The sequence below is a fragment of the Lupinus angustifolius genome, unplaced genomic scaffold (assembly GCF_001865875.1).
Source record: "Lupinus angustifolius cultivar Tanjil unplaced genomic scaffold, LupAngTanjil_v1.0 Scaffold_26_55, whole genome shotgun sequence".
NCBI classification, from domain to species: Eukaryota; Viridiplantae; Streptophyta; class Magnoliopsida; order Fabales; family Fabaceae; genus Lupinus; species Lupinus angustifolius.
In genome coordinates, this window is record NW_017720422.1 from 17,599 (window position 1) to 35,070 (window position 17,472).

The 17,472-nt window shown below is 30.0% G+C and overlaps 2 protein-coding genes across 2 annotated transcripts; both read left to right on the forward strand.

Moving 5' to 3' along the window:
- Positions 1 to 11,643: 11,643 nt before the first annotated feature.
- On the forward strand, positions 11,644 to 12,653 carry LOC109338479. Its single transcript, XM_019575735.1, has 2 exons — positions 11,644 to 11,886; positions 12,126 to 12,653. The coding sequence occupies exons 1-2, from the start codon at positions 11,689 to 11,691 to the stop codon at positions 12,456 to 12,458; spliced, it is 531 nt and encodes a 176-aa protein (XP_019431280.1). The 5' UTR covers positions 11,644 to 11,688; the 3' UTR covers positions 12,459 to 12,653.
- A 2,699-nt stretch (positions 12,654 to 15,352) lies between these two features.
- On the forward strand, positions 15,353 to 16,450 carry LOC109338477. Its single transcript, XM_019575734.1, has 2 exons — positions 15,353 to 16,069; positions 16,217 to 16,450. Exons 1-2 carry the CDS (start codon positions 15,353 to 15,355, stop codon positions 16,448 to 16,450), a joined length of 951 nt encoding a protein of 316 aa, XP_019431279.1.
- The last annotated feature ends 1,022 nt before the right edge of the window (positions 16,451 to 17,472 follow it).

A 17,472-nucleotide genomic window follows, 5' to 3' on the forward strand; every position in this document is an offset into this window, starting at 1 on the left:
ATATGTGTGGGGCTTTTACTTTTTATTATATATTTAGTAATTAATATATAAAAATAATTATTACATGAATAATAAGATATTTATTTAATAAATTTATGATTATAGTCGAATTAATGCATATTATATAAAATAATAATAAATTAGATAATATATAGTCTTAAAAAAATAATAAAAAATTGCAGTATATATAAAAATTTAATTAAAAAATAAAATTATAAATATACCGGTACCCACTAGGCGAGTATCATAAAATTTATTCCCACGCATAAACTATTATTGTAGATATCCGTTGTGAGTATTTTTACGAGTATCCGTGGCTACGTTTTTTGCCATCCCTAATTAGGTGTTTGATACTGGAGTACAGGTTGTAGATAGTTATTTTAGCTTTGCAATTAACATTATACCCGTGAGCTCGCATGGGTCGCTGCATATTTTTTCTATTGAAAAATAAAAAATAACACATATCGTGAATAATTTGAAATAATAAAATTGAATGGCATGTACAATATTATTGAATGAAGGAAAAATTTACTTAGTGAAAATTTTAACATGGAGAAGTTATGATGAAAGCAAACAAAATGTTAACTTATGACAAAAGGGAAAATGAGTGAGTGAATGATAAAAAAGTATATTAGAAAAGTCTTATATGTGAGTTCTCTGATTTGTGAAAATATTACCCGTGAAAAAATGAAACGAGGAGAAGTTGTGAGGAATGCAGACAAAATATTAATTTATGACAAAAGTAAATTGAGTGACTGGATGAAGAGAAAATGTTAGAAAAGTGAAAGTCATGAGATCTTTAGGTTGTGAAAATATTTACCTATGAAAAAATAAACATGGAGAAGTCGTAAGAAATGTATATAGAATGTTAACTTGTAACAAAAAGTAAATGTTATAAAAGCCTTACACATAAGTTCTTTAGTTATGAATATTTATGTGTGATAAGTTAAGCAATGTGAAGTTGTGAGGAATGTAGACAAATTGTTAAATTGTGACAAAGAATAAAATGAGTGATTGAAGAGAGAAAACATGTTTGAAAAATCTTATATGTGATAAAATTGAAGGACGTTTAAGTATGAGTTTTGATGAAATTTGAGAAAGAAAGATGATGTAAGAAACGGAAAATTTAAAAAAAAAAGGAAAAATATGTGGGTGAAACATTCACCATATGTGTCTCGTCTAAAAAAACAAGATAAGATTGGGATGTAAAAAATAATATGACATTATGAAATAATGAGAATCAATTCTATTCTTACTAATATAACTTATAAAAAATGTTTAATTAATATTAGACATCTAAGGTTTATAATGTTAGACATCTAAGGTTTACTTACTTACTCACATTTTTTTGCATGTAACTAAATATTTAAAGTTTATATATTTTATTTTGTATAATTATAATGTTTTTATGTATTTGGTATATTTTATATTTTAATTTTTTATTCGATATACTTTAAATTAATTTTTTTTGTTTTTATTAGAATGTATATTTTAATGCGAGAGAGACGATTCAAACTTGCAACTAATGATTTGTTAGTAATTATCTATGATTATATGAAAATAGAAATTATACCATGATAATATTTACACCATATTTTAACTTTATATATAGTATATAAGCCTTTTCAATTCATATATAGATAGTAGATGATACTAAGATATATTCCAAAATGGAGAACCACAACTCCATATGTTAAATTTGTTTTAGTAACCGAAGGTCAATTTATATGAAAATACATGACTTCCACGCTAAGTCTAACAAGAGGGGAATTATTACATGGTCAAGGGATCAACAATTTCAATCATATTTTTATTATTTATTTGGAATAAACTCATTTAATGTTAAGTTATTAATGATTATGTATAATGAGGATTTAATTTATACCATTAATCTTAAAATCATATAATACTTCCTCCTACCAGACAATCCTTTGAGGATCTCAAAATTGAAGAATCAATTTCACATATAAGTAATGGTTGACAGACAAGGACGTAGATATTTATGTCCCCAAGGTTTTCATCCTAATAATAGTATATATTTAATATTTGTTGCCTCTTAGATATATAAAGTTATATCAATATCACTCACTTATTATATACAATTTTATATCATTTAACCATTAATTTTGTTAGTGTTTTGACAAACCCTTCGTCCTTGTCGACTTACATTTTTGTTTTATGTAACTAAATATTTATAGTTTATATATTTTATTTTGTATAATTATAATGTTTTTTGTATTTAGTGTATTTTTATTATAATTTTTTAATTGAATATACCTGAAATTATTTTTTTATTTATTTATTAAAATGTCTAACTTAATGTGAGAGAAATGGTTTAAACTTGCAATTAATGATTTGTCAGTGGGCATCTATGATTATATGATTTTTGTAAAAAATAAAATATGTTAAGGTCAAAATTAGAAAGTAGAAATTGCATCATGGAGGTAATTACACAATGTTTTGACTTTATATATAGTATATAAAATTATAGATATAGATATTTGAATCAATCATCAACTTTATCAATTATTAGGTCAGTCACTAATTGAACCAGTTAAATTGACATACCTAAAAAATTATTAAAATTTTACAATACTACCTAATACTATTTAATAATTTTATGCTCCTGTTTTAACAATATTGTTATTACATAAATACTAATTAAACAACAAAGAAATTTTTTTTATGATAAATAAAATGTTTCAAATATGTTTAAAATATTTTCAAATAATATAGTTTTTAGGATTTGACTGTAATTTATAAATAAATTTAAAACTTAATTAAACAAAGTAGATTTTGTTACAATATAAGCTAGAAAATAAAAAAAATCTAATAATGACAAACATAAACACAAATAAGTTGAACGCATAAAATTTATTTTTCTCACAAGACATCATTTTGATGTTAATTTTAAAAAAAATATTGATTCACAAGAGTAGTTAGATCAACCTAGTAACTAGTGTTCTATGAAAAATAGCCAAGTGGAACTGATCCATATCAGTTTTGGTCCACAGTCGATCAAATGAGCAATGAGAACCAGTTAGGTGTTCATTCTAGATTAGATAGTCCATCTAATCAAATTTAATAACACTTTGTTTATTGCACTTCTGATCAAGGGTCCTAGACACGCCAAAGTTACATTTATCATAAAATTTATTATGTGTTCAATGCATCTAGTTTTGGTATGCTGGCTGGAATGCTGTACTAAGTGTTTATGTAATTATTGACTATTATTTCAGATTTTTTTTATGTTTGTTTATATTAAATTTAAAATTAAGAAAACTGATAACAATTTTATGTGGATTGGTGTTAAACAGAAACCTCTCATTTTTCAATTATGTGTATTATGAAACCACATTTATGTAGTATTTATGGATGCTTCCACATACATTTTTAGGCATCACCAAACTAGTGAGTGTGGTTGTTTCCATGGAAAAACTAAGTAGAAAGTTACAACAAGTTCATGGTGTTAAAGTTGTACCTTCACTCTCAAGGAACCATGGCTTCCATCTTCTTCTTCTTCTCTTCATGGGCCTCTCTTATGTTTCAACCCACTTCTTTTTCTTTTTCTGTTTTTAGTTTAGCTTTGGGTGTTTTATGTTAGTTAAGCCCAATGCTTATTATGGCATGTTGTTTAAGTTGGTATTTAATAGCTTTCCTCATTTAGTTTTTCATTCATTCTATTCTTTTGTACTCACTGATTTTATGAAGTGATTTTCTTCTTCTTGCTACAAGATTCAATAAGAGAATCTTTATGCTTATTTAATCTTTGTTCCTTATTTTCTGCTGCGCTAAAGAAACCAAGATGGTATCAGAGCATATCATGCTCTGATTCGTCTTCAAGGTTCTCCGCTCCCTTCTTCTTCTATCAAAAAAATCTCTTGCCATCTTCCCTGTTCTTCTTGCTACTTCATACAAAAATGGTCAATCTAAATCTGGATCAATATTGCAACCCTTACTTCCTCAATTTGAATGAGAACCCTGCCTTGATCCTAGTCACACCCTTATTGAATGGAACCAATTACCATTCATGGTCAAGAGCAATGAAACTTGCTATTGATTCAAAGAATAAGCTAAGCTTCATTGATGACAACCTTCCTCAACCTGCATCAGGTGACCCTATGTATTACCCCTGGAAAAGATGCAATACCATGATTTTATCATGGATACAACATTCAGTGGAAGAATCAATAGTGAAGTCAATCCTATAGATGAACTCAGCTGCAGAAAATCATCATAAGTTCTATACAACCTATGACTAGCCAATACTTCAAATTCACATAAAACATACAATATTTCATATCAACAACCAGAAAGAGGTTTCAAAATGAACTATACTAAATATTGAAACTACTCACAAAATTACACTAAGAAATGTACTTGGAATTAGCTAAATAAATATAATTATTGATTCCAAGACAAGTTGTCTTACCTTACACATTCTCCATGTTAAAACAGTAACTCATTCAAATAAATTAATCAATCAACATATAATAAGCAAGAGAAATGGGAGGAAGTTTAAAAAATTGTTACCTATCGTGTAGTTAAGCAAGATGCGCAATGTAATAAACAACAAATCATAGTTAATGTGATATATTTCTCTATTTGACAAGTTGATGATGACAAACACAAAATCATATATAAACTAGGAGAACCAAGTTGAGTTTTTACAATCCAAGTTAGTGAAGAACATAGCAGAAGAATGGAGGGTAGTGTGTAGACAGGTTGACAATAGTAAAGGCAATTTTCAAATAAGTGGAAAATAATTATTTTAACCCATAATATCACATTTAACATATTTGCCTTTAACTAAAAAATTGTCACAAAAAAAAGAAATAAAAATTATGTCATGGGATAAACATCACCACCTTTTGATTGTATATTGTGATATAAAATATATCTTGTTAACCCCTATTTATAGTAATATACAACTTCTAATTAAATAAGGAAACATATGATCTATTATTTATATATGAATTGGATGGGTTGGTATAAATTCAAAATTAGACATTTCAAATTTTGGAACTTGAATTTGAAAGAAAGTATTTTTGTCAATAGTCATTTTCTATCTTCTTTTTAAAAGTCACTTTCTAACCTCTATTTTTCAAACTCTTTTCCTTTCCCGCTAAATAAGTCAATCCAAATTACCTTTCTCTCTCTCAAACTCATTTTCTATTTTCCCTTCATGTCATCTTCTTTCGACCATTTTTTCGTTCTGGCACAACTAAGTCACTTTATAAACATTCTTTCATTGCACATTTCATTTTTTTTTTCATTTTCTATGTATGTGATCCTTATTTTGATCATCAATCAATTATATTTCCATATATGATCTTCTGATTTATCCGTTCTATTAAGCACAAGTGAGTCATATTCTAAACTCTCTTTCTTTATACAATATCTTCACTCTTTCAATGATAAAATCAAACTCATTTTCTTTTTCGCTACATGTCATCTTTCTTTTGATCATCAATCAATTAACTTTTTTTTTGAATTATATGTGTCTTTTGAATGTTAGTCCACTACAGAAACGTTAAAATGACATGAAGGATCAAGTCCCACTAATTATAATGTGTATACTGCTAATTACAATGTGTATGAAGGAGCAATTCACACATTTTTGAAGTAGCAATTCGCACGAGTATGAAGAGAAAATCCTCATTCATGATATTATTCCAAAAACTACTCAATAGAGCTAAAGATAATAATATTGTATCTATTAGATGATAATTTTTTTCATTTTTATTATTGCAACTATGTTTATAAATATTTTTTTATTTTTTATTTTGCAGCCTACCCCTATGAATTTGTTCAAATCACAAAAAAATTAAACAAGGAGCATTTGTATGAAGGAGTAGCATTTTTATTTTAACTTAATTGTGATAAATGAGTAAAATAAGCAATCTACCCCAACTAATTTTATATTTATTTTGTAATCATATTATTCTTGTTCTTGTATTTATGGCTTAAGATGAAAACAATATCTTAAATTCTATTTAATTGTGATAATCGAATTGATTCTTCTACGTATAATTTATTAAAAACAATCGTAAACTATACATATATTATTTGCAATTTAAGGCATATTTGACTTTTATTTTTTTGAACTATTTTTTATTCTTTAATTTTTGAATATGCTCATTATGAATATAACAATATGTGTTGAATAAGGAAAAAGTAATCTGAGTCGATATTCATTTATTTGTTTGTGTTTATCGTAACAATTTTTTAAATTTTATGACATGATACACAATTCAACATCCAGTAGAGCCTAGAATACAAACATTAAATATATTACTTCAAAAGTGTATATTATAAATAGATAGTCAATATTTTGGATTTATGGCTTAAGAAAAAACATTATGCTAGATTTTATTATTTATATATTTATTTATAATCTAAATATTTCTCTAAAATATAATTTAAGATATTCTAATATATTTTCAATACAATACTATAGGTTAGCCAACATTGATATTAGAAGGAATCTGCCATCAAAATGTAAAATTGACTTAGGAGAATATGATAAGTAAACTTCAAAGTTAAAAGTGGTTAATTCAATAATAGTATTATATATAAACAAATAATGTAATAGTCGATGTTAAAAATGCATGAGTTAGAATTTGTCATTGCTATTAATTTATTTAAGGAAAAGTCTAAGATAATGTAAGAAAAGTACTAATAATTCCAATGTTGTATCTTGCAAGAATAATCACTTGTCTATATCACAATTCTTTAATGGATATCATATTGTTCTATCAGAAATCAGCTCTTCAGACATACCATTTAGAATTAAAAAAACATTGGTGTAGTAAGAACATGATCCAAACATCTTAATGATGCACAAATCCTTTGAGAATGGTACAATGGATTTGGGGAGTGGTTTTCGTGGAAAAGTGAGGTATTGTATTATTCTTATATAATATCCTTTCATTAATTATTATAAACAATGACAAAATATGGTAGAATATACATCATGTAGAATAGAAATTTATGATAATGACATGGTTGATGGCAAGAAGAAACGATGAGGTTATACACATAGTATACCTGCCAATAACCCTTTAGAAAAAGAGGAAAATATGTGTGGTCAACTTCTAATTCCTCAAGTTAATACCTTAAAAGGAAACCTCACACCCTACATTATCCATTGAGTCTTGATTTAGCCAAAGAATGAACCTTTTGATGTATGTACCCTCATTCTTTGATATTATACATCTAAGCAAAGATCATGATGCATTGGAAAACTCAAGAAAGGAGAGTTAAGTTTTCCTTCATCACACCACTAATCCCAAACTCTTGTTTGCATATTATGAAAGAAAAAATTGAAGAAATATATCAACAATAGAAATTTAACCATAAACACATGCTCCTATAGGAAGGTAGGAAAATCCTATTCCTATTTAGAGCCTCAATTATAAAAGAATGGGGAACATTCCACCCATTAAAAGTTTGAGCTGATATTGCATGATTAGCTAAACTATTGGCACATTGATTGCTCTCTCTGAAAATATGTGTGACTTTACAATTCAGTGTTTCTCTTAAAAGCATGCATTGTTGCCATTTTCCTAGAAGCTTCCATGGCAGCTTGATCTTCCCATTGAAAATGTCCACAAAAGTAATTGAGTCACATTCCAGCCATATATTAGTCCATCCTCTGTCATTGGAAAACTCCAAAGCCATAATAGCCGAGTTTAATTCTGCATACAGAGCATCATGTATGTCGAAGTAGCTAGAGAATCACCAAAGCCTATCTCCTTTATGATCTCTGAAAATCGCTCCCCCTCCCGAGTGTCTAGGAGCACCTTTTGCAGCGCCATCAGAATTTATTTTAACCCAAGAGTAAATTTGCGGATACCAAATGACCTCAATGATGCTAGGAGCTTTGCTATAATTGATGGAGATATTAAGGTTCTTGAGAATTTGAAACTCCTTCAAAGACTTGAAAGCACAACGGGTTGTTTGGTTACCAGAAAAAGATATATACACTAACAATATATAAGTTTTATACATTGTTATTGTATCATCCACCATTCATTTTTTACTCTTATCTTTAATTTTGTTTCTGAATTTTTTTATTTTTCAAATGTGTAGTTGTTGCACTTTTTTATCAGCAATTGTTAGTATGTTAATATTTTTTGTTGTGCGTGAGATTTGAACTCGCAACCTCCTTCACCCACATCCTTCACCCTAACCAACATACCACCTTATAACTCCCTTTTTGGTTGTTGTGGTGAGACTCTAACCTACAATCTCATGCTCTCGATTCCTTAAGCCATTCAGTAAGGATGTAGTTTATACTCGGCTGTCATATATGCAAGTAAACATGTGTCTAGGAGCCAAATAATACCAAATACAAAGGAGATAATAATCATAATAATTTTAAATTGTCAAGTATATACCCTTAATTATGTTTTGGAGTGTTTCAGCATTTTACCTTATTAATAAAAGTTTTCTCGCAGATAAAAATATATTTTAAATTGCAATTTTGTTATGGCTATTCCGAAAAATTAGAAATCAACAATGAATGAAAATGAAAAGAATGGAGTGCGAATGTTGAAGAAAGATAGTGAGCCACTTTACATTTAATTACACTAAATAATCGTAAAGAATAAAAATATTATATTGACAAAATTAATATACTAAACATTACATGTCAAATTATATGATAATATATAGATATAGATGGATAGTAGAAGATAATAGATACAGTTGATCAATGGGGTTAAATATTACATATCAAACCTTCTCAATTTTATATAGCCATTAATCAAATGATGGAGTTTATACTCGCTTGTCATATTAACTAGTAAACTTACGTATGAGCCATGAAATACCAAATACAAAGGAGATAATAATCATAATAATTATTTTAAATTGTTAAAGTTATAATTTGTAATTTTTTTGGAGTATCTACGGCACCCTTAATTATTAAAAATTTTCTCACTAAATTTTTTTATATTTAAAATTGCAATTTTGTTATGGCCATTCCACAAACTTAGAAGTCAACAATGGAGTGAAAATGAAAAGAATTTGAGTGACAAGGTTGAAGAAAGATAGTGGATCACTTTGCATTTAATTACACCAAATAATAGTAAAGAATAAAGATATTAGATGGACAAAATTAACCTCCTAGATATGACATGTCAAAATTGTATGCTGTCTAGTAATGTAAAATCATCGGTCTATTCAATTCATATATAGATAGTAGATGGTACTAAGATATTCTAAAATGGAGAACCACAACTCCATATTTTTTTTTCCAGAAGATCAATTTATGTGAAAATACATGACATGTAGGCTAAGTCTAACAAACGAAAAATTATTATATGGTTCAGGATCAATGATTTCAATTATATTTTTATTATTTATTTGGAATAAACACATTTAATGTTAAGTTATTGAATCATTATCAATAATGAGGATTAAATATATCTATACTCGTATATAAAGATAAAACATGTCTAAGGGGTATATAGGTATTTATACTGACATGATTTCTATATTCAAACTTTATCCTAACTATTGTATAAATACAAAATATGCCTAAAGGGTATTTAAGTAATTGAACATGTATAATTTCATTTAATTCCATTTATATACTTAAATGGTGATAATTGAAAGACAATATGATATATTCAATTTTGTAACATATACAATTAAAATAATTTTGTAATAATTGGATGCAAAAAATGACTGAACAAGTTGTCTATGATTACTGTAGGTTACCTTTTAAATGGAGAACATATTATGTTCTTTGAAAAACTCAAAAACTAAACAACTTAACTTTCTTTATGCCCTATTCTCCATATCCGAAGATTATCTCATGTTCATCTTTGATCCAATTTTTTCAGATAACGAATATCACATTTTTGAATAAGTCTCAAAATACAGTCAAATCAAAGATGAAAGACTTATTATTTCTTAGAAGATATTTCTTTTGTAATAATTTATATCATATAGAGATTCTACACTCAATCTCAAACTACAAACAAAATTATAATATTATAGATAATTAAATGTTCGAACAAGATTATAATATTATGAGTACTCAAAACAAAAATATGTGATATAATTCTCTAAAATGAAATATATAAAAATTAAATGCTAAATACTAGAAAATAATAATGCAGGTCGACATGTATAAAGTGCATGTCGACATGCTAGTACCAATAATCTTCAAACCATATAATACTTCCTCCTGCCAAACAATCTTCCGATAATCTCAAAATTGAATAATAAATTTCACATATGAGTAAAGGTTCTTAAACACAGAAGAAGACATTCATGTCCCCGGGTTTTTAATCGTATAATAGTTTTATATTTAATATTTATTGCACTTCTTGGATATATAAAGTTATATCAATACCACTCAATTATTATATACACTTTTATATCATTTAACCATTATTATTACTAGCGTGTTGACAGCCACTATCGTGTCTGTCAACCCGCTTTCCATCATTTATAATGTATAGTTTGTATGTCATAAATGTCAAACATAATATTTTGTGTTAAATATTTATAATCTACAATTGAATTTATTTGATTGGTGTAATGTTATACATTAAAGACTAATAGTCATAATGTAAGAATAAAAAATAATTAACAAAATAATATGAGCATATATTAGGTGGTGAAGAACATTAGGTTATGTATGATTTTTTTTGTAAAAATTAGAAAATAGTGAGGGAAAAATAGGGAGAACCACAAATTACACCATGGTGGGTGGTTATTTTGAGTTTTCCCTTTATAAGTAGTATAGATAATTGAATCAACCATTAACCCAGTCTATTATTAGTTCAATGATGAAATTAGCAAGTCATTAGTTAGATCAGTTAAATCGACATACCTTAAAAATAATTAAAATTTTATAATACTACGTAATATTATTTAATAATTTTATACTACAATTTTGATAGTATTGTTATTACACAAATACTAATTAAATAACAAACAATAAAAGGTTTATGAAAAATAAAATGTAACAAATAAGTTGAAAATATTGTCAAATAATATAGTTTTTTTACGATTTAACTACAACAAAAGTATACAAATAAGTTTAAACATTAATTAAACAAATAAGAATTTGTTACAATATAAGCTAAAAGATATTAAAATCAAATAACGACAAACATAAACACAAATAAGTTGAACACACAAAATTAGTTTTCCTCACAAGACGTCACTTTGATTTTAAATCGACGAGAGTTAGATTGACCAAGTTGCTAGTGTTCTATGCAAAATAGTCAAGTCGAACCGATCAATACCAGTTTTGGTTCATAGCCGATCAAATGAGCAATTTGAACTAATTGGATGTTCATTCTAGGTTAGATCATTCTCTCGAATCAAATTTAATAACACTACATTTATTGCAACTTACACCCCTGACCCATCGTCCTAGATACGCCAAAGTTACATTTATCATAAAACTTATTATGTGTTTAATGCTTCTAGTTTTTTTATGGTGTACTAAGTGCTTATGCAATTATTGACTCTTATTTTAGAATATTTTTTATCATTGTTTACATTAAATTTAAATACTGATAACAGTTTTCTTGGGATTGGTGTTAAACAAAAACTTCTCTTTTTTCAATTCTGTGTACTACGAAACCACATTTTTGTAGTATTTATAGATGCTCCCACATACATTTTTAGGCATCACCCAACTAGTGAGTGTTTATTTCCATGGAAAAACTAAATGGAAAGTTACAACAAGTTCATGATACTCACATTGAGAAAGAAGATGAAGATAATAATATCTTAGAAAATTATGGATCTGCTAGTGTTCATCAACACAATAGGTCTATTGACATCAATCAACCACCACAAATTGAAGACCAAGACCAAGGTCATCTTTCTATAGGACATGAAATTAATTTTGAGGTAGACTCATTTTTATTCATTCCAATTGAATGTCATTTGTGTTTTTATTTTATTTTTTGTCAATTTAATTTGAATGCTAGATTTTCCCTCATCTTCATTATTACCATGGGTGTACTTATAGATTACCTTGCCTACGATTATATTTTCCTTTTTTTATATAAAATTAATATATTGACATTTTGTTCATAGCATACTCTATAAAATTATTTTTATTTTTCATGTTTTTTGTTTTTTCAAAGGTGAAATCAACTTCAGAAGAATCGAAAGAGATAAGTGTGGTTGAGACAATGATGAATGAGCATGGAAGTGGTTTGGGTGTTGATTTGAAATTGAAAAATCCATCTCAAAGCTCAAGTTCACGCATCTCGTCGTTGTCATCGACACCCTTTAACAAAACAAGTGCATCTTCCATGTTTGGTTCTGATGAGAATCTTGGTGACACTTCAAAAGATGAGGGGCTACCATTCACTTTGGTGGGGTGTACTCGTTGCTACATGTACATGCTTGTATCCAAAGATAACCCAAGATGCATGATATGCGGGAATCGTGTGTTGATTGACAAGTTTGAGTGAATTCTGGAAAAAAAAACGGTGCAAAGCCGAATTTACTTTGTACTTTTCTGTTTTAAAATTTCATGAATATTTATGTTTTTTTCTATTTGATGTCATTTGGTAATAGATTATGTGGTCATTTTACCTTTAAATTACTAAAGGTTATAAGTGATTAGCAATATTATGGAAGGTTGAGATAAATTTCCTATTGCTCCCTTTATTCTTCGTCTTTTTCTAATATTAAGGGTTTTTTTTTATTCAAAACTTTTAGTTTAACATTTTGAAGGCTTAGTTAAAACATTCCAATTTTAGCCTCATTAAATAATTATATTTTCATCTTTACTTTGTCACACTATGACTTAACTAAAGAATATAATTAAGTTTCTACCACTTTCAAGAGAATAATATAAGAATTTTAGTGAAATATTTTATAAAATAGAACCCAAATTAATAATTCCTTAATGAAGAGGGTATAAAGAATTGTTTATTTGAGAAAGTTTGGTAGAATCCGTTATTATAAAAGAAGCACGGAAATTTAAGAATAAGTTCAATTTTGATGCATGTAAAGTCTTTTGAACTTTCAACTAATCAAATGTCGTTATATGTGAGACCTTTAAGGTAGTTATTACAAATTCTTAATAGATAGTGAGTACATCACAACTAAATCATTAAACAATTCACTATTAAAGTGCTTATTATAATAATAAACACATGTTGTGAAGTAATTGTAAACATTTTAAAAGACATTAAAGAACTACATAGAATACTGGAAGAGAAATAATTCATTAATATTAAAGGGTGTGTGGCAATACAAATTCAACAATGTATTTAAACTTCGTAGATGCTACCTCCTTTCCCACATAACCATGTTATTTACTCTTGACTAAAACTTTGAAGGTGAGATTGCCTATCTAAATTCAAAATACAATAGAATTATAAATAGATAAAAAAATGTATGCACTGACGATATAAGAGTTTTACACAGTGTCATTGTATCATTTATCATTCTTATTTAATCAACATTGACTCTTCAAAAAATGTAATTCAAATAAGTGGTGAATGATCTACTGTTTGTGTATAAATCTTTACACTAACAGTGCATAACTATTACAATCTTATAAATATACAGAAAATAATAACATCATTAACCAAATATTTACTCATTCAAATGAATAAGTACATTTTGTTAACCAAATTTAGTTCGTTAATAACATTGTGAACTAAAATTTTCTAAAGGACACAAATGAACGATGTGATCTCATGTACTTGGGCTGCAGCTTCTTGTTAATTTCTCCCATAACATTGAGAAATATCTGAGACATTATAAGATGGAGCTCTCATCACCATTTTCTCTCAAGTATTATACAACCTATGACTAACAATACTTCAAAATCACTTAAAATATGCAATGGGTGACCTCCTGGGAAGTCCTCGTGTTGCACTTCTTTGAATAGAGTTCTAACTTCTAACAACAGAGATATCTAGGATTGGAACTGAGATGGAGCCGTTGAAAACTCTCTGCTAGGGTTTGTATCCCAAATTCCTCGGTGAAACCATGTCTTCTTCTACAACCATGTCTTCTCTAATCCCAAATCTAAAGGTTCCATGTGGTTTTCTTGCAAGCCTTAATAGCTTGGTGGAAGATAAAATCAATTGCTCTACTCCAAAGGATGTTCCTTCAGTTGCGGTGAAAAAAAGCTTCGCGCAGGTTCTATCGAAACCCCCCTCCTCTGATGTAGTTCTTTCTCAACTCCCCAAGTCGTGCATAAAAGGCGACGCCATAGCCATTAAAATTCCGGAAGAGGAATACCAGGCGGGTCTTCTAAGGTGCAAATCGCATCTTCATGGCCGTGTGATCCTTTCTAAGGGTGACTCCCTTATCAAGTTCTTGGATCTGAAAGCTAAATTGCACGCTTTATGGACAACGATTGGCAAATGGAGTATGGTCTCTTTGGGGAGGGGGTTCTATGATTTTGCTTTTTAATCGGTGGAAGATATGCGTGCGGTGTGTGCAGTGGGATCTTGGAGTTTAAAGCCTGGTTTCCTTAGGTTGTCTTTGTGGACTCCAGATTTCAATCCCAGTTTGCAAAAAATTTCCCATTCTCAGTGTTGGGTAAAGATTTTAGGCCTTCCTTAGGAATATTGGAGTGCTAAAATTCTGTTTTCCATTGCAGGGGGGTTGGAACACTAATAGCTTTGGATGAAGCTACTTCAAGTAGGACTTTCGGCCACTTTGCTAGAATCTTAGTTGATATCGACTTGAAAAGTGATCTGCTGAATCAAATTTTGGTTGAAAGGGAGGGTTTTGCCTTCTTTGTCTCCATTGAATATGAAAATCTTCTAGACTTCTGTTCGGGATGTCACTTAATTGGTCACTTATTATCAATTTGCAAGAAAAACAATAGGGCTTTCGGAGAAGAGTTGAAGAAACCCCAAAGCAAGAAGGTGAATACTGTGGAAAAGGTTGCAACAGCGCATGATCTGATGATTAATCTAGAAATAGATAGAACTCATAATGCTAATTTGGAAAACATTGAAAGGATTTCATCTCTTGAAGACGGTCCTGGCATTGCTGTTAATGAAATAATAATGGCTGCTGTCCCTCAAGGCATGATGGATGATATTGTAGAGGATCAGGAACAATTTGAGGCTCCTTCTCTGTTATAGAACATCCAAACTTAGACATATGAGGTTCAACAGCCAGACCTCATGTCTAATGCTTTAGCGTCCAAAGAATACAGGCTTGTTGGAAGATTATGGGTGGATGACGAAGACACTGAAGTGGAAACAGAGGTTATTGAGGAAGAAAATTTCGCCAAAGTGTTATCCAAATCGCAGAAGAAAAAACTGAGACAAAGGAGAAGCAATGAGAGGATCCATTATACTCGCAAGGGTGGTGCTGCAAATGTTTCCCAATGAAGGTGCTTGCTTGGAATTGTAGATGTTTGGGGAATTCTGGTACAAAGCTTTTGTTAAAACAATACTGTTCTGATAATAAGCCTGACTTTATTTTCATTTATGAACCTATGATTCTTGCTAGTAGAATAAAGTCTTCGTTTTGGTCCCGTCTAGGATTGAAGCTGTTTTATACTAATGATAGAGGTCCTCTTGTTCCCAATATTTGGGGTATCTGTAAATTGGATATTAACCCAATTGTGGTAGCCTCTTCTTTTCAGCAGGTTTCAGTCACTATAAAGATAGATAGCAAACAATTCTATTTGTGCGCAGTGTACGCTCATACTCAGTTTGGTAGAAGGAGGGATCTGTGGAATGAAATCAACTCTTTGGTTATAAAGTTTCCTAGGGCTTGGTGCTGTATTGGTGACTTCAATGCGGTTCTAGGGGCCAATGAATGCAGGTGCTCTCATTTACCCAATAAAACGTCATGTGATGAGTTCAGAAGTTTCTCCAATTCAACTAATCTTACTCATTTGACTACTAGAGGGGCTGTCGTTACTTGGACTAATAAGCGTAGAGGGGATGCTCTAACTGAGAAAAGGTTGGATAGGGCGCTTTGTAATGACAACTGGTTTAATGTCTGGTCTCGTTCTACTTGCTACACTCTGCCTAGATCCAAATCGAATCATCATCCGTTAATTCTTTGCTTTACTGATTTTGTCACTCTGAAGCAGGTCTCTTTCAAATTCCACAAAATGTGGCTTAGTCATAACGGTTTAAGGAAGATTATTGAAGATTCTTGGAGAGTTTATGTTGTTGGTTTCCCTATGTTTGTTTTATCTTCTAAGCTCAAGTCGCTAAAGCTTGTTTTGAAAGTCTAGAACAGAGAGGTCTTTGGTAACATTAATCTAAGGGTCAAATCTGCTCTTAAAGAAGTTGATGCAATTCAGCAAAGGATTTCTGCGTTGGGTCATCATAATGATCTCTTGGAGCAGGAGAATTTGGCTCAGCAGGAGCCTTCTTTTGCTCTCCACTTAGAAGAAGAGTATTGGAAGGAAAAAGCTAGAATCAATTGGCTGACTAGTGGGGATAGAAACACTGCTTATTTTTCATAAGTTGGCTAAGATAAGACACTCTTCCAAATCTATGGCTATGCTTAGGCAAGGAGAGAATATCTTGATTGATCAAAATGATATTGCTAATCATGTTTTATCCTACTTCACTGATTTATATGCTACTACAAATGACACTTGTCAGAATGGGCTTATTCAGTCTGTCATTCCTTCGTTGGTTTCTAATGATCAGAACTCCATGCTCACTATGATTCCTTCCTCTGATGAAATTAAGAGTGTTGTCTTTGGCTTGAATGGGGATGGCGCTCCTGGTCCTGACGGGTTTGGTGGTTGTTTTTATCAAGAGTTCTGGGACATTGTCGGCAATGATGTGTGCAGCTCTATCACGCAGTTCTTCATGCAGGATTGGATTCTGCCGAATCTTAATTCTAATCTAATTGTCTTGATTCCTAAGTTCTCTAGTGCTGACAAGATTGAGGATTTCAGGCCAATTGCCTTGGCTAATTTCCAATTTAAGGTGATTACTATGGTTTTGGCTGATAGGTTGGCCGTTATTGCTCCCTTAATAGTGTCAAATCAGCAGAGGGGTTTCATTAAAGACAGACATTTCATGACTGCATCTGCATTGCCTCTGAAGCAATCAATTTACTTGACTACAAATCGTTTGGGGGAAACCTGGCTATCAAGCTCGATGTAAAAAAAGCTTTTGATACGCTGGATTGGTCCTTCCTGGTAGATACTGTCACTGCTTTTGGTTTTGATAACAAGTTTATTGGTTGGGTGAAAATTATCCTTCAGTCGGCTAGGCTATCAATTTCTATCAATGGGCAAAGTGTTGGTTTTTGTTGTTGCAAGAGAGGGGTTAGGCAGGGCCCCCTCTTTCCCTGCTTCTCGTCTGTCTGGTTGAAGATGTTCTCAGTAGAGGATTGACTAAGCTTCACAACGAAGGTATAATTCACTCTATTTCTGGGCGTAATCAAATTTATACTCCATCGCATGTTCTTTACGCAGATGATATTATGATATTCTACAAAGGTGTCAAACAAGATATTTTGGCTCTAAAT